The sequence below is a fragment of the Periophthalmus magnuspinnatus genome, chromosome 21 (assembly GCF_009829125.3).
Source record: "Periophthalmus magnuspinnatus isolate fPerMag1 chromosome 21, fPerMag1.2.pri, whole genome shotgun sequence".
Lineage (NCBI taxonomy): Eukaryota > Metazoa > Chordata > Actinopteri > Gobiiformes > Gobiidae > Periophthalmus > Periophthalmus magnuspinnatus.
In genome coordinates, this window is record NC_047146.1 from 457,782 (window position 1) to 478,946 (window position 21,165).

The following is a 21,165-nucleotide window of genomic DNA, read 5'->3' on the forward strand; positions in this document are numbered from 1 at the left end:
CATCCGTCATCACAGTGTCACATGTTTACAGGATCTTTATTATGTCATTAAGACGATTGTGTTTTGTCCGGTTCTGGAAGTTCTGGAAACATTCCAAAACCGTCCGAGTCCTGAGCGGCGTCGAGGAGGATGAAGGAGGCGCCTCGTTGCTCTGCAGGTCGACTTGTGAAAGACGACCTCCAGCCCTGCGTCGCCTTTGAGAGGAGACCGTTTTCTGAGGAGTTTTCTCTGAGGGTTTAGTTTGTCAGTCTCTGTGTGAAGTTCCAGACGTGTAAAGGCATCAGGGTTTGTCGTGGTCTTCTGAGACTTTCCTTCTGAGTCCATAAGTGACTGTAACTGCGGACAATGCACTGTCGCCTGAGACATGTACTCACTGTCCTCCAGTACTCGACTACTGATCAATGTCATTGTTCTGAAGGCAGAGGAATCCCAGAAGGTTTTGGAGGTCCTCCCTGACCACACAGCGATGGAAGCACAGTCCAGCTGTTTGCAATGTCTTGGTACGAAGGACTCGGCATCTTCTTGTGAGAAGCCGAGTCTTTCGTCTGAACTTGTTTGTTGGAAAATTGTTTCTCCGATAGTGTTTCTTGTACGATGTGAAGTACTGACCTTGTAGCCCTGAGTGTTGATTCTTTGACTTGAAATATGTTTTCACATGGAAGGAAGAGACTGGAAAAAACATTTTTACATTTGAATGTTTGTGAGCTCCTCCCAGTGATCACCCGTCCCTGAGCGAGCTTCTGCTCAAAGGAAGCACGAGGGGCAGCGCTGTGTTGGTCGAAAACTTTGTGATGACATCCCATCCAATGAGAAGCAAGATACGATTTTACGATACAAAACCTGGTATTTCAGTTGGAATTTCTCGGAGGGGACAGTAGTTTTGAGAAACTTGGCAGGTGGGAATCTCATTGCGATTGTCGAGTAGCAGATCACACTCCACAAGTGTCTGGAGCTCTGACCTGCGATCTGCTGATTTCACAATTAAGTTGTTTTCTCTCCTCCCATTTGTCCTTCAACCCAGCGCAGGTTCTCAGTTTAAAGTTTAAGGAGTTCTTGGTGATGCCAAATGTGTTGAAAATGATCTGGAAAGCGACCTGTTGCTGAGGTCTTCAAAAATGGCATAGGCTTTGAGTTTCTTGTCAAGTGAACCCTTTGGATAAATGAACCCAAGGCAGAAACTTTGCTACCTTGTGTTCATATAAATTAATCTAAAACGACTTAGTAAAAGAAACAAGTCCACTGACTTACTCCTTAGAAAACTGCAGTGTCCAGTGGGAGCTGACAACAAAGCGCCGCATGCTAGTCCTGTCTACTAGTCCCCATGCTAGTCCCGGTTTAGTCCTAGTTCAGTCCAGGTTTAGTCCTGATTCGATCCTGGTTTGAACGTGGTTTAGACCTGTTTAATCCTGGTTAAGTCCTGGTCCGGTCCTTGCTAAGTCCTGGTTTAGACTGTTCCTGATGTCTCCTCAGGTCGCCTGAGACTGCAGAACCCGTCAGACCAACCTGTGCACTGCCTGGACTGATACAAGAAAGTCTACGACTCAATGCCACACATGGATCAGTGAATGGAGCTGTAGAACATCCACAGGACTCTAAGAGCCTTCAACTCCATGAGGTTGTGGAAAACCAACCTTGAGGCCAAAGGCACTTGCACAAGTGATGATCAAATGAGGCATATACAGCAGAGTCTGAACCCCCTCAGACAAATCAGCAACAAGACAGAATATGGACACGACTCAGGAACAGGACGACCATCAGTCACACCAGTTACACCACCAGGATCTACAGCACCAGGATCTACAGCACCAGGATCTACAGCACCAGGATCTACACCACCAGGATCTACAGCACCAGGATCTACACCACCAGGATCTACACCACCAGGATCTACAGCACCAGGATCTACTGGAAGGTGACAAAGAGAGGGAAGGTCATCCACACAGAAGGGGTCTCACTTCCAGAAGGGACAAACAGACACTGAGGACAGTTACAAGGACCTTGGTGTCCCACAAGCAAATGGCAACAAGAGGAAAGAAGGAAAACAGCCACAGCCAAATACCTCAGACGAGTGAGAGAAGTCCAGACAAGACCCAAGGTGTAGGCAAAGAGGCCCCTGAGACAATCCAGGGAAAACAAACATGGAGCGACAGAACCAAGAGGAGCCAGAGTGAAACATCTGTGCAGGGAACGGACTGGAGACCCCGAGGTCAAGGTGGGAAACACCTCCAAAGGTCGAGGAGAATGAGCCAAGATCCTGTGGGACAGATACAGACAGAACGGACCAACTGGACACTGTGGAGGAACAACAGAGCAAAGAACCAAGAGAACATCAGGAAAAAGGAACAAGAGAAACTAGAGAAATACCAGGGGCTCAAAGAAGAGCTGGAGAAGGTCTGGAAGGTGAAGGCCTCAGTGGAGCCCGTGGTCATCGGACACTCGGGGCAGTGACCCCCAAACTGGAGGAGCAGCAGCAGATCCAGGAAAAACATCAGACCAGCCCAGAAAAGAGGAGGAACAGCAAAGACACTGTAGAACCTCAAGCTCCTGGGCCTCTGGACCTGAGCTCCTGGGCCTCTGGACCTGAGCTCCTGGGCCTCTGGACCTGAGCTCCTGGGCCTCTGGTAGAGGACCCGAGCGTGGGAAGAGGATGAGACCACCCGTGGAGGATGAGATTTTTGTTTATGTGAAAACATCAGGCTTTACAATAATTCACTTTTTTATTATTAAAATAAATTCACGCAGATGTGCACATTTATATACACACATTTATATACACACATTTATATACACACATTTATATACACACATTTATATACACACATTTATATACACACACAAACAGACACATGTGATTCATTATAAAGTTAATAATCAAATAAAATAAGGTTTGGTCTAAAAAAACAAACATTTTCAACTTTTAAATAGAAGAAATACTTAAATAAATAAAATAAATAAGGCGTGTGCACGTGTGTGTGTGTGTGGGTGTGCACGTGTGTGTGTGGGGGTGTGTGTGTGTGTGTGTGCGGAGCAGCTGATGAGACTCAAACACTCGAGTCTTTAAAGAGTCGATTCTAAACAAAAGCGCGGTTTCCGCAGTGACGTCACGCTCGTGCATATTCAACAGGAGCTGAGAACGTGCACACGTGCGCGTGTCCAGTCAAATCTGTGGTTATTTGACTCTGTGTCTCCCCCGTAGACAAGTGTCTCCCCCGTGGACAAGTGTCTCCCACCGGACAGTCTCACACTGAGCCTCAGTCCCATTTGATCCACGAGAGTCGAGCAGTCAGATCTGTGGAGAGGAGAGGGTTAGAATGAGAGTTTAAAACAGCGGCGCACAGAGTCACGTGACCCTGATTATTCCCTGTGCAGTTTTCATCTGTTTCTCCTCATTCACTCACTTCTCTTTATACTTCACTCATTCACGCCACTCCTTCATTACGCGCTCTTTACGCACGAGCCCATTACGCGCTCTTTACGCACGAGCCCATTACGCACTCTTTACGCACGGAGATGAATGACATAATGGAGCTGCATGAATGCGGTGGAGACTCTGAAGTGAGAGAAGGTTAAAGGTCAAAGTGCTCAGAGAGTCTTTAGACTTTATGAGGATTCACCTGTGCTGTGTCTGAATGTCCCTCAGATCTGTGTCTGAATGTTCCTCAGATCTGTGTCTGAATGTTCCTCAGATCTGTGTCTGAATGTTCCTCAGATCTGTGTCTGAATGTTCCTCAGATCTGTGTCTGAATGTTCCTCAGATCTGTGTCTGAATGTTCCTCAGATCTGTGTCTGAATGTTCCTCAGATCTGTGTCTGAATGTTCCTCAGATCTGTGTCTGAATGTTCCTCAGATCTGTGTGATAAACTCACCGCTCGTGTTCCACGCGGCGCCGCTCTCCGCGGGCCCCGGGTTCTTCAGGCCGCTCTTCAGACACTCGTCCACGTAGTCTTTGGGGTCTCGGCCGGACACGAGGATCTCGCGCAGGAGCGCGATGTAGGCGATGGCGAGACGCAGCGTGTCGATCTTGGACAGACGCTTCTCGTACGGGAACGTGGGCACGTGCCCGCGCAGCTCCTCGAACGCGGAGTTGATGCTGAGCATGCGCTTGCGCTCGCGGATGTTCGCCGCGTGCCGCTGCACTTTGTAGGGCTGCTGCGGGGGCGAGCGCCGGGCCCTGCGCGAGCCCGATCCCAGGACGGCCTCCGGGCACGGACCGGGCACCTCCGCGCACGCGCCCGCCTCCGGTTCCAGCTCCACGAGGCCCAGCGGGACCTCACCGAAAACCGGACCAAAACCAGAACCGAGTCCAGAGCCCAGACCCGAGCCCAGACCCGAGCCCAGACCCGAGCCCACGGTCCACGGCGACAGCGCCCCGGAGCCGCAGTCTAACAGTAGGTCCAGCCCCGGGGCCCCAGGCTCCAGAGGCGCCCACAGACCCAGGTCCAACAGCGGGTCATGATCCAAGTCCAGCAAAGAGTCCTCCATCTGAGACCCGAGACACGCCGTCTGTCCCCGCGGGAGCAGCGGCCTGGGGCCGGGCCGAGGTCACTCCTCCGGGATAGAGACACTGTCTCTGGGGACACTGTCTCTGTCCTTTGCTCCGGTGTGTCTCTGGGGACACTGTCTCTGTCCTTTGCTCCGGTGTGTCTCTGGGGACACTGTCTCTGGTCCTGTGTGTTTAAATAGAGGCGGTCACAGACTTAGTGAAGTGTCCTGAGGAGGTGCACGCGGATAATGAAGTTTAGACACACAATGACACGTGCACGTGGGGCGCGCGCTGAAGGGCCCTTGAGCGCGCGCAGCTCTGTTTAAAACCAATTAAAACTCAATCTGAGACTAAACACGTGCGCCCTGAGGAGAGGGCCCGGGGAGAGGGCCCGGGGAGAGGGGCCCCCAAACAAAGAACTGTCACGAACATGTGCGCGAGAGCAACGGGAGGAGCGCGCACGCGCACAGACACAAGGACAGAAAGAGCAGGTCCAGATACAGAAGGGTCAGAGAGAAGACTCTGACCCAGAGGACAGTCCTGTCCCAGCTCCTCTGGGGCAGAGGCAGCTGTCCCCCTGTCCCTCTGTCCCTCTGTCCCCCTGTCCCCCTGTCCCTGTCCCGGGGCAGGTGCAGTCGTGTGTTGACTCTGTGTTTGCTCTGAGTTTATCTGCTGTAGTTTGTTTAGTCTGTGCACGTGCACGAGCTTAAAGACCTGGAGCGTCAGGCCTGAGTGTGAAGAGTCTGACAGCTCCAGATGACACCTGTCACATCCAGCGGAGGAGAGGAGAGGGGGAGGAGAGAGGGAGGGGAGAGGGGGGGGGGGGAGAGGGAGGGAGGAGAGAAAGACCCAAGGAGAGAGTGTGAGAGAAAGAAAGAGGAGAGCTTCTTTTGCATTTCATAAAATGATTGATTTGGAGACAGGATGTACAACGAGCAAAGTCTAAAAACACTGAAAATGAGTCACTGTCCCACTCACTCTCATGTCACTCTCATGTCACTCTCATGTCACTCTCATGTCACTCTCATGTCACTCTCATGTCACTCTGTCACTCTCATGTCACTCTCAAACTCATTCTCATGCTCACACTGTCACATTAACTCCCACATTCACTCTCACACTTATTCTCACATTCACCCCTCATGTTCACTCTCACGTTCACTCTCACCCTCACGTTCACTCTCACGTGACTGTGACGGTCAAACTCCGCTCTGGTCTGAGTGGTGAAATGTGCTTATAAACTCATCGTGGTGAATAACTCGGATGCTCTGAATCCATCAGGTCATTGAGGAGTAACTCAAGCCCCAGTCACGTTTACTGCTGTTTAAGCAGTTTAAATGTTACAGAGTGTGTGTGTGTGTGTGTGGGGGTGTGTGTGGGTGTGTGTGTGTGTGTGTGGGGGGGGTGTTCTTTAATCTGCTCTATATTTTTAACACAATCTGACCATAAACAGCTGATTTATCTGAACTTCAACAGGTGATTTGTGCTGATAAACAAGTCCCTCAAATAACATCACAGTCACAAGCTAGCATTAGCATTAGCATTAGCCTTAGCATTAGCATTAGCATTAGCCAGCAGTTTTTCAGTGAGTCTCTCTCACCTTTTTGTGTAAATCAAACTCTAAACACCATGAGCTCGTCTGACCACAGGCTCCTGAATGTGAGTCTTTAAATCACTTTGGGATTTTGGATTTTCTCATTTATCTTAACATTTTTTCGTCAGTGTTTGTTAATGTGTGCATCGTGTCACCATGGTAACAGCTGAACATTCCCCCATAGACACACATGCAGAACACCCCCAGTGTGATGTCACCACAAAGTATCAATTAGAGCAGAATCCTCAAAGTTCTGTTTTACTGAAGTCAAACTTTTACACAAACTTTTTAAACATTCATTAACAGTTCATACATTTTATGGCAGTTTCAGATGTTGTGATGATCCAGTGAGTGTGGATCCTCTTCTCGTTCCTTAGGTCTGTGGTGGAGCTGTATGGAGGAGTACAGAGGACTGTGGAGGTCCATGGTAGAGATCTTGGTGGTTGGAGGTTCAGTTCTGCTGGTGGAGGCCCGTGAGCATCTTGTGGATCTTCTCCTCGTTCTTCAGCACAGAGCAGCGGAGGGCACAGGTCTGGGCCTTCTGCTCCTGAATAAGAGACTCCAGCTCCATCAGCTCCGTCCTGAGAGGCAGCAGCGCCCCCTCTGTGAGTCTGAGGACATGACAGGACAGGGGCTGAAACAGGGCTGAAACAGGGCTGAAACGGGGACTAGACCAGGACTAAACCAGGTCTAAACCAGGACTAAACCAGGACTAAACCAGGACTAAACCAGGACTAAACCAGGACTAAACCAGGACTAAACCAGGGACTAAACCAGGACTAAACCAGGACTAAACCAGGACTAAACCAGGACTAAACCAGGACTAAACCAGGTCTAAACCAGGGACTAAACCAGGACTAAACCAGGGACTAAACCAGGACTAAACCAGGACTAAACCAGGGACTAAACCAGGACTAAACCAGGACTAAACCAGGGACTAAACCAGGACTAAACCAGGACTAAACCAGGGACTAAACCAGGACTAAACCAGGAACTAAACCAGGACTAAACCAGGACTAAACCAGGACTAAACCAGGGACTAAACCAGGACTAAACCAGGACTAAACCAGGGACTAAACCAGGACTAAACCAGGACTAAACCAGGGACTAAACCAGGACTAAACCAGGACTAAACCAGGGACTAAACCAGGACTAAACCAGGACTAAACCAGGACTAAACCAGGGACTAAACCAGGACTAAACCAGGACTAAACCAGGACTAAACCAGGACTAAACCAGGGACTAAACCAGGACTAAACCAGGACTAAACCAGGACTAAACCAGGGACTAAACCAGGACTAAACCAGGACTAAACCAGGACTAAACCAGGACTAGACCAAGACTAAACCAGGACTAAACCAGGACTAAACCAGGACTACACCAGGACTACACCAGGACTAAACCAGGTCTAAACCAGGGACTAAACCAGGGACTAAACCAGGACTAGACCAAGACTAAACCAGGACTAAACCAGGACTAGACCAAGACTAAACCAGGACTAGACCAGGACTAAACCAGGACTAGACCAGGACTAAACCAGGACTAGACCAGGGACTAAACCAGGACTAAACCAGGACTAAACCAGGACTAGACCAAGACTAAACCAAGACTAAACCAGGACTAAACCAGGACTGAACCAGGACTGAACCAGGACTAGGTGGACAGGACTAGGGCATGTGACACAGAGGGAGCGTGGGAGGGCATCTGACATACCTGTGTTGTTCTTGCAGAGCCTGTACGTTTTGCTTGTTCTCTTGTCTCCACTGCTGCAGCTCCGTCATCATGGCGTCCACGTCTTCCTGGAAGTAGTCCATGATCTTCCCGAGGGGCAGAGCGTTCCGGCACACGGACTGCACCGACGCCCGGAGACGCTCCATCTCCCTCTGCACCAGTCCCTGCTGCACCTGCCCCTGCTGCTCCTGCCCCTGTGGGACGGATGACACCGGAACAGGGACAGAGAGGTGAGACAGGACTGAGCCCGGACTGAACTAGAACTAAAGCATCATGTGGGCGTGTCCTGTGGGCGTGTCATATGGGCGTGTTCGGAGCACTGTGGGCGTGTCATGTGGGCGTGTCCTGTGGGCGTGTCATGTGGGCGTGTCCTGTGGGCGTGTCCTGTGGGCGTGTCATATGGTCGTGTCATGTGGGCGTGTCCTGTGGGCGTGTCATATGGGTGTGTCCTGTGGGCGTGTCATGTGGGCGTGTCCTGTGGGCATGTCATATGGGTGTGTCCTGTGGGCGTGTCTTGTGGGCGTGTTCAGAGCACTGTGGGCGTGTCTTGTGGGCGTGTCTTGTACCTGAGCCTTTGCCTCAGACACTTCATAATATTTTTTAGTCTCCAGAATCTTCTTGACCAGACCTCCTGCACAGAAACACGACATCACCATCACAGAAACACGACATCACCATCACAGAAACACGACATCACCATCACAGAAACACGACATCACCATCACAGAAACACGACATCACCATCACAGAAACACGACATCACCATCACAGAAACACGACATCACCATCACAGAAACACGACATCACCATCACAGACATCACTCAAAAACATCACATTTATTTTAATGAAGAGGAGGTATTTACTCCTGTGGGGTATTAAAGAGGAGGTATTTACCTCTGTGTGGTATTAAAGAGGAGGTATTTACCTCTGTGTGGTATTAAAGAGGAGGTATTTACTCCTGTGGGGTATTAAAGAGGAGGTATTTACCTCTGTGTGGTATTAAAGAGGAGGTATTTACTCCTGTGGGGTATTAAAGAGGAGGTATTTACCTCTGTGTGGTATTAAAGAGGAGGTATTTACTCCTGTGGGGTATTAAAGAGGAGGTATTTACTCCTGTGGGGTATTAAAGAGGAGGTATTTACTCCTGTGGGGTATTAAAGAGGAGGTATTTACTACTGTGGGGTATTAAAGAGGAGGTATTTACTACTGTGGGGTATTAAAGAGGAGGTATTTACTTCTATAATGTATTAAAGATTTTTCTTTTCTTCTATGGGGCGTTGAAGAGGTTTGAACAGGGCCTGGGGCAGATCTCTAGATTACTCAGACATTCATCTAAACCTCTTGATGTTTGTGTTAGAAAACGGGACAAAGACACAAACGTCTCAGTGAAACGTGTAAATGTGACGTTACCGTGTGTCGCGTCTCCAGTGGCTTCAGTCGACTCCTGCACCAGAGGAAACGACAGGTCAGTCACGACATTAAACTCTCAAACTGCATTTAATATTAAAGAAGAGGCTTGATTCTGATTCACATACTAGTTTTAGTGTTGATTAGTGTCTGACCTCCAATATTTTTGTCAGCTCCACCCCAGAAGATTCTGATCATAGACTGTAACTATAAATGCACAGAGCTAACCTGCTAGCATAGACCGTATATATAAATGCACAGAGCTAACCTGCTAGCATAGGCCGTATATATAAATGCACAGAGCTAACCTGCTAGCATAGGCCGTATATATAAATGCACAGAGCTAACCTGCTAGCATAGGCCGTATATATAAATGCACAGAGCTAACCTGCTAGCATAGGCCGTATATATAAATGCACAGAGCTAACCTGCTAGCATAGGCCGTATATATAAATGCACAGAGCTAACCTGCTAGCATAGGCCGTATATATAAATGCACAGAGCTAACCTGCTAGCATAGGCCGTATATATAAATGCACAGAGCTAACCTGCTAGCATAGGCCGTATATATAAATGCACAGAGCTAACCTGCTAGCATAGGCCGTATATATAAATGCACAGAGCTAACCTGCTAGCATAGGCTGTATATATGGCCTCTCTTTGGTTGCTATGACACTCAGGATTATCATTCCTGATATGGACTGTGCTTCAGATCGTCTCTGCTCTGGCCTCTGAGCTTCATTTGGAGCTGAAGCTGTGGTGACGTCTCACTCGTTTATACAGTCCAAGGTTCTCAGGCCTTTGTCTTTAGCCTCATGTTTGTTTAAATGGAGTCGTTAGTGTGTGTTAGTGTGTGTTAGTGTGTGTTAGTGTGTGTTAGTGTGTGTTAGTGTGTTTGTGTGTTTGTGTGTTTGTGTGTGTTTGTGTGTGTTAGTGTGTGTTTGTGTGTGTTAGTGTGTGTTAGTGTGTGTTAGTGTGTGTTAGTGTGTGTTAGTGTGTGTTAGTGTGTGTTTGTGTGTGTTTGTGTGTGTTTGTGTGTGTTTGTGTGTTTGTGTGTGTTAGTGTGTGTTAGTGTGTGTTTGTGTGTGTTTGTGTGTGTTTGTGTGTGTTTGTGTGTGTTTGTGTGTGTTAGTGTGTGTTTGTGTGTGTTTGTGTGTGTTTGTGTGTGTTTGTGTGTGTTAGTGTGTGTTTGTGTGTTTGTGTGTTTGTGTGTTTGTGGGGTGCTTCTCACAGCGCGAGGGTCCGGGGCCTCGGCCGCCGCAGCCACAGCCTCCTGAACTAAGAACTGTTCATCTTCATCCTCCTCCTCCTCCTCTGTCCTCCTCCCCCCGTCCAGGATCACAGTGGAGATTTTAGCACTGGGCAATCTGAGAGAAAACACAGAGAGAGACACTTTAGCACTGAGAAATCTGAGAGACAGAGAGAGAAAACAGAGAGACAGAGAGTAAACACAGAGAGTAAACAGAGAGAGTAAACACAGAGAGTAAACAGGGAGTAAACAGGGAGAGTAAACAGAGAGAGTAAACACAGAGTAAACACAGAGTAAACACAGAGTAAACACAGAGAAAACACAGAGAGAGACACTTTAGCAGAGAAATCTGAGAGAGACAGAGAGTAAACACAGAGAGTAAACAGAGAGTAAACACAGAGAGTAAACACAGAGTAAACACAGAGAGTAAACACAGAGTAAACACAGAGAGTAAACACAGAGAGTAAACACAGAGAGTAAACACAGAGTAAACACAGAGAGTAAACACAGAGAGTAAACACAGAGTAAACACAGAGAGTAAACACAGAGAGTAAACACAGAGTAAACACAGAGAGTAAACACAGAGTAAACACAGAGAGTAAACACAGAGTAAACACAGAGAGTAAACACAGAGTAAACACAGAGAGTAAACACAGAGAGTAAACACAGAGTAAACACAGAGAGTAAACACAGAGTAAACACAGAGAGTAAACACAGAGTAAACACAGAGAGTAAACACAGAGAGTAAACACAGAGTAAACACAGAGAGTAAACACAGAGTAAACACAGAGAGTAAACACAGAGAGTAAACAGAGAGTAAACACAGAGAGTAAACAGAGAGTAAACACAGAGAGTAAACACAGAGTAAACACAGAGAGTAAACACAGAGTAAACACAGAGAGTAAACACAGAGTAAACACAGAGAGTAAACACAGAGTAAACACAGAGAGTAAACACAGAGAGTAAACACAGAGTAAACACAGAGAGTAAACACAGAGAGTAAACACAGAGTAAACACAGAGAGTAAACACAGAGTAAACACAGAGAGTAAACACAGAGAGTAAACAGAGAGTAAACACAGAGAGTAAACAGAGAGTAAACAGAGAGAAAACAGAGAGTCTCATTGTGACATTAAACTGATCCAGACTACTCTGTTCATTCTTAAACCTGAGGAGGAGTCTGCCCTCTAGTGTTCACGTACAGTAAACACATGTGCTGCCCATCCATTGGTCGACTGAAAAGGGGGCGTGGCCAAAGCTCTGACTCAAACTGCAGTCACAAGCGCACACCTGCAGGGGGAGCTCATGCAAAACACTGCAGAATCTTCAGCTCCCTCTGTCGCTCCAAGAACACAATGACACGACTAACGACTAACGTGTACTCTGCAGCTGATGTCATCAACGTTCCCTGGGGTGTGACGCTAACTGTGTGCACTGCTCTGTCTGAGGCTGTTCAACTTTAATCTGAGTTTTATTTTAACACAATCTGACCATAAAGAGCTGATTTATCTGAACAACAGGTGATTTGTGCTGATAAACAAGTCCCTCAAATAACATCACAGTCACAAGCTAGCACTAGCATTAGCATTAGCGTTAGCATTAGCATTAGCCAACAGTTTTTCAGTGAGTCACTTTCACCTTTTTGTGTAAATCAAACTCCTGAACATGTACTTTTTAAATCATTTTTTGATTTTTATTCAGTTTGCAGACGATCTTAAAACGTTTTTGTTTGCTTCATGTCTCCATGGTAACTGCTGCACATTCCACCATAGACACTCATGTAGAACCCCTTAGCGTCATGTGCACAGTATCAATGCAAATGTTGGTCAACTAAAAATCGACGATGAATCGACTAAATGACTGAATCCCTCGAGCGGGAGTCCATCTAGAGGCACTACAGGATCTGACATGTGTCACTGTGAGGCCGAGGGGCTAACCACTCTGCCACCTCACTCACCTCTCAGCGGGAGACTCAGCGTGGCTCTCCTGCCTCTTGAGTCTAGGGGGCGCTAGTCGTGCACTGCTGGGCCGCACCATCCTCCGGCTGTAGAGGAACAAAGTCGAGTTTAGTCCTGGTTCAGTCCTGGTTTAGTCCTGGTTTAGTCCTGGTTTAGTCCTGGTTTAGTCCTGGTTCAGTCCTGGTTTAGTCCTGGTTCAGTCCTGGTTCAGTCCTGGTTTAGTCCTGGTTTAGTCCTGGTTTAGTCCTGGTTTAGTCCTGGTTCAGTCCTGGTTTATTCCTGGTTTAGTCCTGGTTTAGTCCTGGTTTAGTCCTGGTTCAGTCCTGGTTCAGTCCTGGTTTAGTCCTGGTTTAGTCCTGGTTTAGTCCTGGTTCAGTCCTGGTTCAGTCCTGGTTCAGTCCTGGTTTAGTCCTGGTTCAGACCTGGGGGCTGGTGGGTCTGTGGACTCTGGATGTTTCTGATTCACTTCTGCCTCTGAAACAAATATAAAGGTTTAATGTGGTTTCTTTCTTTTTGATGTTCTGGTGTTTCTGACTTTGTTTGTAGTTTAAAGAACAGTCTGAGGAACAGTCTGAGGAACAGTTTGCGGAACAGTCTGAGGAACAGTCTGAGGAACAGTTTGAGGAACAGTTTGGGGAACAGTCTGAGGAACAGTTTGAGGAACAGTCTGAGGAACAGTTTGGGGAACAGTTTGGGGAACAGTCTGAGGAACAGTTTGAGGAACAGTCTGAGGAACAGTCTGAGGAACAGTTTGCGGAACAGTCTGAGGAACAGTCTGAGGAACAGTTTGAGGAACAGTTTGGGGAACAGTCTGAGGAACAGTTTGCGGAACAGTCTGAGGAACAGTCTGAGGAACAGTCTGAGGAACAGTTTGAGGAACAGTCTGAGGAACAGTTTGAGGAACAGTCTGAGGAACAGTCTGAGGAACAGTCTGAGGAACAGTCTGAGGAACAGTTTGAGGAACAGTTTGAGGAACAGTCTGAGGAACAGTTTGGGGAACAGTTTGGGGAACAGTCTGAGGAACAGTTTGAGGAACAGTCTGAGGAACAGTCTGAGGAACAGTTTGCGGAACAGTCTGAGGAACAGTCTGAAGAACAGTCTGAGGAACAGTCTGAGGAACAGTTTGGGGAACAGTTTGAGGAACAGTCTGAGGAACAGTCTGAGGAACAGTTTGCGGAACAGTCTGAGGAACAGTCTGAAGAACAGTTTGAGGAACAGTTCCTTTAAAGCGAGGACACTATAGACCAGTACATCTCACCTAAACGTTTCTTTTTAGCCATAAAAATCATGTTAAAGTATCAGACTGTACTGCATTTTTTTACACAACTCCCTATTTTACTCGTCCATCTGTACTTTTTCTTTTTCTTTTTCTTTGACACAGTGAATAAGTGAGTGGGAAAGTCCCGGCGGCTCCTCCTCTTCTCTGATTGGTCATTTTCGAGGGACAATGGAGGCAGATTACTGTAAAGACGGTAAAGAGCGCCACGTCTCTGCTTTGAGGCGCCGTTTGAATTTAAATGAAGCACAATCAGGTATAACGTCACAGTAATGGAAGGTCCACAACGGCGAGTCTAACGGCGAGTCTAACGGCGAGTCTAACGGCGAGTCTAACGGCGAGTCTAATGGCGACGACAGGATCCCACGATACAGGGTTAAACGTGTCAGACGAAGAGTGTGGCTCCCTCTGGTGTTAGAGTGTGGAAGTGCAAACACAGTCACTCACCTCCTTCACTGTCAGAGTCATCTGTGCAGAAAGAAACAAGAGTTACAGACTGAACACACACAGACACACACACCCCAACTAACACAAACACACACACACATATATACACAAACACATACACACGCACACACCTACACCCCCCCCCCCCCCCCACACACACACACACACACTGAGGTCAAGATAAGTCTGCTGCGTCCTGTCTTCATCCAATTATAAATCGTTTTATGGTCCAATAATCAGGAAGTGCAAGTTAGCAGGTCACGTGGAGTCAGGTGGAGTCAGGTGGAGTCAGGTGGAGCCAGGTGGAGTCAGGTGGAGTCAGGTGGAGTCAGGTGGAGCCAGGTGGAGTCAGGTGGAGTCAGGTGGAGCCAGGTGGAGCCAGGTGGAGCCAGGTGGAGTCAGGTGGAGCCAGGTGGAGCCAGGTGGAGTCAGGTGGAGTCAGGTGGAACAAGGTGGAGTCAGGTGGAGTCAGGTGGAACAAGGTGGAGTCAGGTGGAGTCAGGTGGAGTCAGGTGGAACAAGGTGGAGTCAGGTGGAACAAGGTGGAGTCAGGTGGAGTCAGGTGTAGTCAGGTGGAGTCAGGTGGAACAAGGTGGAGTCAGGTGGAGTCAGGTGGAACAAGGTGGAGTCAGGTGGAACAAGGTGGAGTCAGGTGGAGTCAGGTGCGTACCCTGGCTGCCCACTTTGGCCCTGCGTCTCTGTCCTTTGGCGGAGGAGGGTCGTGGGATCCGAGCTGAACTTTCTGCCTAAGAAAAAAACATTTACATTTAAAGAGGAGGTATTTACTCCTGTGGGGTATTAAAGAGGAGGTATTTACTCCTGTGGGGTATTAAAGAGGAGGTATTTACTCCTGTGGGGTATTAAAGAGGAGGTATTTACTCCTGTGGGGTATTAAAGAGGAGGTATTTACTCCTGTGGGGTATTAAAGAGGAGGTATTTACTCCTGTGGGGTATTAAAGAGGAGGTATTTACCTCTGTGGGGTATTAAAGAGGAGGTATTTACTTCTGTGGGGTATTAAAGAGGAGGTATTTACCTCTGTGGGGTATTAAAGAGGAGGTATTTACCTCTGTGGGGGTATTAAAGAGGAGGTATTTACTTCTGTGGGGTATTAAAGAGGAGGTATTTACCTCTGTGGGGTATTAAAGAGGAGGTATTTACTTCTGTGGGGTATTAAAGAGGAGGTATTTACCTCTGTGGGGTATTAAAGAGGAGGTATTTACTTCTGTGGGGTATTAAAGAGGAGGTATTTACTCCTGTGCTAAATCCCTAAAATAAAAGTATAAAAATATTCAGTCTTTACCACAGGTTTGGGGGGCTCCTCTGGGCTGGTGTTCTGAGGAGGCTCTTCAGTCTTCACCTGCACACACACACACACACACACACACAGATTAAAGACGTGTGTAATCCCTCAGTCACTGAATTCGATTGGCCGCTCACTCAAGAGGCTTCTTCAGTTCTGCCCGGATACTGGTGAGTCACTTATGCCCGTGTGAGGGGCGGGGCTAACAGACTTTTGATGTTTACTAGAGGAACATAATGTAAGTTTGGAGGAGGGGCCAAAAAGCGTCTCCGTGGAGATGTTTTCCCTGGAATGTTCCACAGAATGGCCTGAATGGTCTGGACTCTGCTTATGTCTCCCTGATTTCAGAAAGCTTTGATTGACAGGTGCATTAGCCAATCAGGGACAAACGGTTCATCACTATTAAAACCACAAGAGGGGGGAGGGGCTGAGGGGTGAGAGGGGGAGGGGCTGGGGCGTGAGAGGGGGAGGGGCTGAGGGGTGAGAGGGGGAGGGGCTGAGGGGTGAGAGGGGGAGGGGCTGAGGGGTGAGAGGGAGAGGGGCTGGGGGGGGAGGGGCTGGGGGGGAGGGGCTGGGGGGGGGAGGGGCTGGGGGGGAGGGGCTGGGGGGGGAGGGGCTGGGGGACACCTGTCTTACCTGTGTGGGAGGTTCCTCTTCTCGGGGTTTGGACCTGGTTCCGTCCTGGTCTCGCTCTCTCCTCTTTCGCTCCTTCTCTTTCTCTCTCTCCCTCTCTCTATGTCTGTCTCTCTCTCGCTCTCTCTCCTCCTTTCTGTGAGGCTCTCTCTCTTTCTCTCTCTCTCTGTCGGTGGAGCGCACTTTCTCTTTGCTCTTCTCTCTCCCCTCTCCCCTTTTCTCTCTCTCCTCTCCCCTCTCCTTCTTTTCTTTCCTCTCTCTGTCGTCCTTCCTCTCCCTCTCCTCTGCCCTCTTCTCTCTGTCCTCCTTCTTTTCCCTCCTCTCTCTCTCTTCTCCCCTCTTCTGTTTTTCGTCCCTCCTCTCTTGCTCCTCCCTCTTCTCCTCCTTCTTTTCCCTCCTTTCTCTCTCTTTCTCTTTATGTCGTTGGTCAGATTCTCCGTTCTTCTGTTTCTCTCTGGGCTCGTCTGGCTTTGCTTTTCTGCTCTTCCCCTGAAAACACATTAAAGAGGAGGTGTTAAAGAGGAGGTGTTAAAGAGGAGGTGTTAAAGAGGTGTTAAAGAGGAGGTGTTAAAGAGGGGGTGTTAAAGAGGAGGTGTTAAAGAGGAGGTGTTAAAGAGGAGGTGTTAAAGAGGAGGTGTTAAAGAGGGTATATTAAGGAGGAGGTGTTAAGGAGGAGGTGTTAAAGAGGGAGTATTAAAGAGGAGGTGTTAAAGAGGAGGTGTTAAAGAGGTGTTAAAGAGGAGGTGTTAAAGAGGGGGTGTTAAAGAGGAGGTATTAAAAAGAAGGTGTTAAAGAGGGGGTGTTAAAGAGGAGGTATTAAAAAGAAGGTGTTAAAGAGGAGGTGTTAAAGAGGGAGTATTAAAGAGGAGGTGTTAAAGAGGAGGTGTTAAAGAGGGAGTATTAAAGAGGAGGTGTTAAAGAGGAGGTGTTAAAGAGGGGGTATTAAAGAGGAGGTGTTAAAGAGGAGGTGTTAAAGAGGAGGTATTAAAAAGAAGGTGTTAAAGAGGAGGTGTTAAAGAGGGAGTATTAAAGAGGAGGTGTTAAAGAGGAGGTGTTAAAGAGGGGGTATTAAAGAGGAGGTGTTAAAGAGGAGGTGTTAAAGAGGAGGTATTAAAAAGAAGGTGTTAAAGAGGGGGTGTTAAAGAGGAGGTGTTAAAGAGGAGGTGTTAAAGAGGGGGTATTAAAGAGGAGGTGTTAAAGAGGAGGTGTTAAAGAGGGGGTGTTAAAGAGGAGGTGTTAAAGAGGAGGTGTTAAAGAGGGGGTGTTAAAGAGGAGGTGTTAAAGAGGGGGTGTTAAAGAGGAGGTGTTAAAGAGGAGGTGTTAAAGAGGGGGTGTTAAAGAGGAGGTGTTAAAGAGGGGGTGTTAAAGAGGTGTTAAAGAGGGGGTATTAAAGAGGAGGTGTTAAAGAGGAGGTGTTAAAGAGGGGGTATTAAAGAGGAGGTGTTAAAGAGGAGGTGTTAAAGAGGAGGTGTTAAAGAGGGGGTGTTAAAGAGGAGGTGTTAAAGAGGAGGTGTTAAAGAGGAGGTGTTAAAGAGGAGGTGTTAAAGAGGGGGTGTTAAAGAGGGGGTGTTAAAGAGGAGGTGTTAAAGAGGAGGTGTTAAAGAGGGGGTGTTAAAGAGGGGGTGTTAAAGAGGAGGTGTTAAAGAGGAGGTGTTAAAGAGGAGGTGTTAAAGAGGAGGTGTTAAAGAGGAGGTGTTAAAGAGGGGGTGTTAAAGAGGGGGTGTTAAAGAGGAGGTGTTAAAGAGGAGGTGTTAAAGAGGGGGTATTAAAGAGGAGGTGTTAAAGAGGAGGTGTTAAAGAGGAGGTGTTAAAGAGGAGGTGTTAAAGAGGGGGTGTTAAAGAGGGGGTGTTAAAGAGGAGGTGTTAAAGAGGAGGTGTTAAAGAGGAGGTGTTAAAGAGGGGGTGTTAAAGAGGGGGTGTTAAAGAGGAGGTGTTAAAGAGGAGGTGTTAAAGAGGAGGTATTTACTTGGAATTCCCCTCCTCCCCTCTGCTCCTCCTCACCTCTGCTCCTCCCCCCTCCGCTCCTCCTCCCCTCCGCTCCTCCTCACCTCTGCTCCTCCTCCCCTCTCCTCCTCCTCCCCTCTCCTCCTCCTCCCCTCTCCTCCTCCTCACCTCTGCTCCTCCTCACCTCTGCTCCTCCTCCCCTCTGCTCCTCCTCCCCTCTCCTCCTCCTCACCTCTGCTCCTCTGGGCTCGTTCTCCTTCTCCTGGGGTTTATGTTCTGAGAGAACTGTCCTCACGGCCTCCTCACTGGAGCACTGCAAAAACACGAGGAGTTAAGAGTCTGCAGTGTGCATGTTCTCCCTGTGTGACTGGGGCAGTGTGCATGTTCTCCCTGTGTGACTGGGGCAGTGTGCATGTTCTCCCTGTGTGACTGGGGCAGTGTGCATGTTCTCTCTGTGTGACTGGGGCAGTGTGCATGTTCTCCCTGTGCGAGGTTGTGGGTTTGACTCTGAGGCAGTGTGCATGTTCTCCCTGTGTGACTGGGGCAGTGTGCATGTTCTCCCTGTGTGAGGTTGTGGGTTTGACTCTGAGCAGTACCTTGCTGAGGCAGCAGTGTGCGATGGCCTGGAGGAGCTGGTTCGTCCTCTCAGGTTCTTGTCCTGCCACGACTCGGGCGGGTTTCACCTGGAGAGCTTCACCTGTGACCAGAGCCACCACATCTACAGCCTTCTGCAGGTAGGACATTTTAGAGTCCCTGTCCTGAAGAGAAGGACAGAGGACACAGGCCGGGTTTAGACCTGGTTTAGACCTGGTTTAGACCGGGTTTAGACGGGTTTAGACCGGGTTTAGACCGGGTTTACACCTGTTTCAGTCCCGGTCCAGTCCCGGTCCAGTCCCGGTTCAAACCTGGTCCAGTCCCGGTTCAGTCCCGGTCCAGTCCCGGTTTAGTTCCGGTCCAGTCCCGGTCCAGTCCAGGTCCAATCCCGGTTTAGTCCCGGTCCAGTTCCGGTTTAGTCCCGGTCCAGTCCCGGTCCAGTCCCGGTCCAGTCCTGGTCCAGTCCCGGTCCAGTCCCGGTCCAGTCCCGGTCCAGTCCCGGTCCAGTCCTGGTCCAGACCTTAAAGTTCTCAGACTTCATTTCTTCCTCAGTGTACAGTCCTCTCATGAACCCGGTGGTTCTGATGACCTGAAAAACACCGGGAAATATTTATGACATAAACATGAGATTAAAGGAGTGGACACGGAGACGGTGACATCACACTGGGGTGTTCTACATGTGTGTCTGTGGTGGAATGTTCAGTGGTGACCGTGACGACACAGACATTAACAAACACTGATGAAAAAGATGCACGATTGTCTGAAAACTCAAAAAAATCCAAAGTGACTTAAAGAGCTGAGTTCTGCCCAGATTCTTCTTCAGTTCTGGTCAGATTGTTGTTTTTTGTTTTAAACCTGTATATTTGGCTCTGTTGTTGTTGTTTTTTGTTTTAAACCCTCACCTCGCTGATGATGTCGTGTAAAAACCTAAATGGAGGTTTGTTGAGATACTTGTCGCTGAGTTGTGGTTTTCTGATGACTCTCCCGAGGTTCTCCTGGGTCCTCCGCACCACCGCGGGATCCATGGAGGAGTGTCCGGGAAACAGAGCAGGACAGCGGGGAGAGTGTGCGGAGGAGTCCGGAGGAGTCCGGAGGAGTCCGGAGGTGTCCGGAGGTGTCAGGAGGAGTCCGGAGGTGTCAGGAGGAGTCCGGAGGAGTCCGGAGGTGTCAGGAGGAGTCCGGAGGTGTCAGGAGGAGTCCGGAGGTCTGCGGAGGTGTCAGGAGGAGTCTGTGGAGCAGCGGAGCGTTGCTATGTTACTGCGCCATGGTTGTCAGGTGGTTCTTCTTCTTCTTCTTTGGTGTTTAATGGCGGTTGGCACCACCTGGCGTGTTATTACCGCCCCCTGCTGGACTGGGGAGTGAGGTTCACTCTGGTCTGGGTGAGTTTAAATACTCAGTGCTTCATATGTGACGAATTAGGTCAGTGTCTTTTAAAAACACAAATAACTGTTTTCTTATCCGTTTAAGTCCCGCTCCCAGTAAAGTCTTGAGATTAAACATCATTTTTCCTTTTGCAGCTGTTTGAGTTGTGCTGATGGTTTTAGTTTTCACACTTTACATGTTCCACTGTTTCAGGCGGAGAGTCATTCTCTCAGTTTCCATCAGGACGTTTTCTGATTCTCCAGAGCGAGTGGTTCATGTTTGTCCTATTCTCATTTTTTATTCTTATTTCCTCTCTGGGTTCTGTTTTAATCAAACTTTATTTTCGATGCCGTGTAAATTTCTCCCTGTGTCATTTAGATTTTACTGTTTAATGTGACATATACTCAGAGTATATGTCACACTATGTGAAGAGTACAGAGTATATGTCACACTGTGTGAAGAGTACAGAGTATATGTCACACTGTGTGAAGAGTACAGAGTATATGTCACACTGTGTGAAGAGTACAGAGTATATGTCACACTGTGTGAAGAGTACAGAGTATATGTCACACTGTGTGAAGAGTACAGAGTATATGTCACACTGTGTGAAGAGTACAGAGTATATGTCACACTGTGTGAAGAGTACAGAGTATATGTCACACTGTGTGAAGAGTACAGAGTATATGTCACACTGTGTGAAGAGTACAGAGTATATGTCACACTGTGTGAAGAGTACAGAGTATATGTCACACTGTGTGAAGAGTACAGAGTATATGTCACACTGTGTGAAGAGTACAGAGTATATGTCACACTGTGTGAAGAGTACAGAGTATATGTCACACTGTGTGAAGAGTACAGAGTATATGTCACACTGTGTGAAGAGTACAGAGTATATGTCACACTGTGTGAAGAGTACAGAGTATATGTCACACTGTGTGAAGAGTACAGAGTATACTCTGTGTACTACGTCCATCCTGCTGGACTCATGGGCTGGACTATCTGATCCAGACACGGCTTTGTGGATTTTACACTTATTATTCTCCAGGAGCCAATTGAAATTCTTCTTCTTCTTCTTCTTCTTCTTCTTATTCTTATTCTTATTCTTATTCTTATTCTTATTCTTCTTCTTCTTCTTATTCTTCTTCTTATTCTTATTCTTATTCTTATTCTTCTGCACTTTCTACAC

The 21,165-nt window shown here is 48.1% G+C and overlaps 1 protein-coding gene across 1 annotated transcript; it reads right to left on the minus strand.

Annotated features, from left to right (window-relative positions):
- Positions 1 to 6,320: 6,320 nt before the first annotated feature.
- Positions 6,321 to 19,921, minus strand: traf3ip1 (TNF receptor-associated factor 3 interacting protein 1). The gene is made up of 15 exons (XM_055230600.1): positions 19,520 to 19,921; positions 19,138 to 19,206; positions 18,620 to 18,781; positions 18,256 to 18,336; positions 16,083 to 16,568; positions 15,447 to 15,503; positions 14,816 to 14,891; positions 14,146 to 14,166; positions 12,845 to 12,896; positions 12,422 to 12,508; positions 10,448 to 10,583; positions 9,220 to 9,253; positions 8,375 to 8,439; positions 7,791 to 8,002; positions 6,321 to 6,688 (listed from the first exon to the last, which is right to left on the minus strand). The coding sequence occupies exons 1-15, from the start codon at positions 19,640 to 19,642 to the stop codon at positions 6,529 to 6,531; spliced, it is 1,821 nt and encodes a 606-aa protein (XP_055086575.1). The 5' UTR covers positions 19,643 to 19,921; the 3' UTR covers positions 6,321 to 6,528.
- Positions 19,922 to 21,165: the final 1,244 nt, after the last annotated feature.

Bases quoted from the DNA above. Each gene is read 5' to 3' on its own strand.
- traf3ip1 (XM_055230600.1), bottom strand. From the start codon at position 19,642: ATGGATCCCGCGGTGGTGCGGAGGACCCAGGAGAACCTCGGGAGAGTC. The intron at 18,337-18,619 runs GTACTGCTCAGA...GTGTTTTTGCAG, and splicing joins CACACTGCTGCCTCAGCAAG to TGCTCCAGTGAGGAGGCCGT. The intron at 8,440-9,219 runs GTAACGTCACAT...GTTTCTGTGCAG, and splicing joins CACTGGAGACGCGACACACG to GAGGTCTGGTCAAGAAGATT.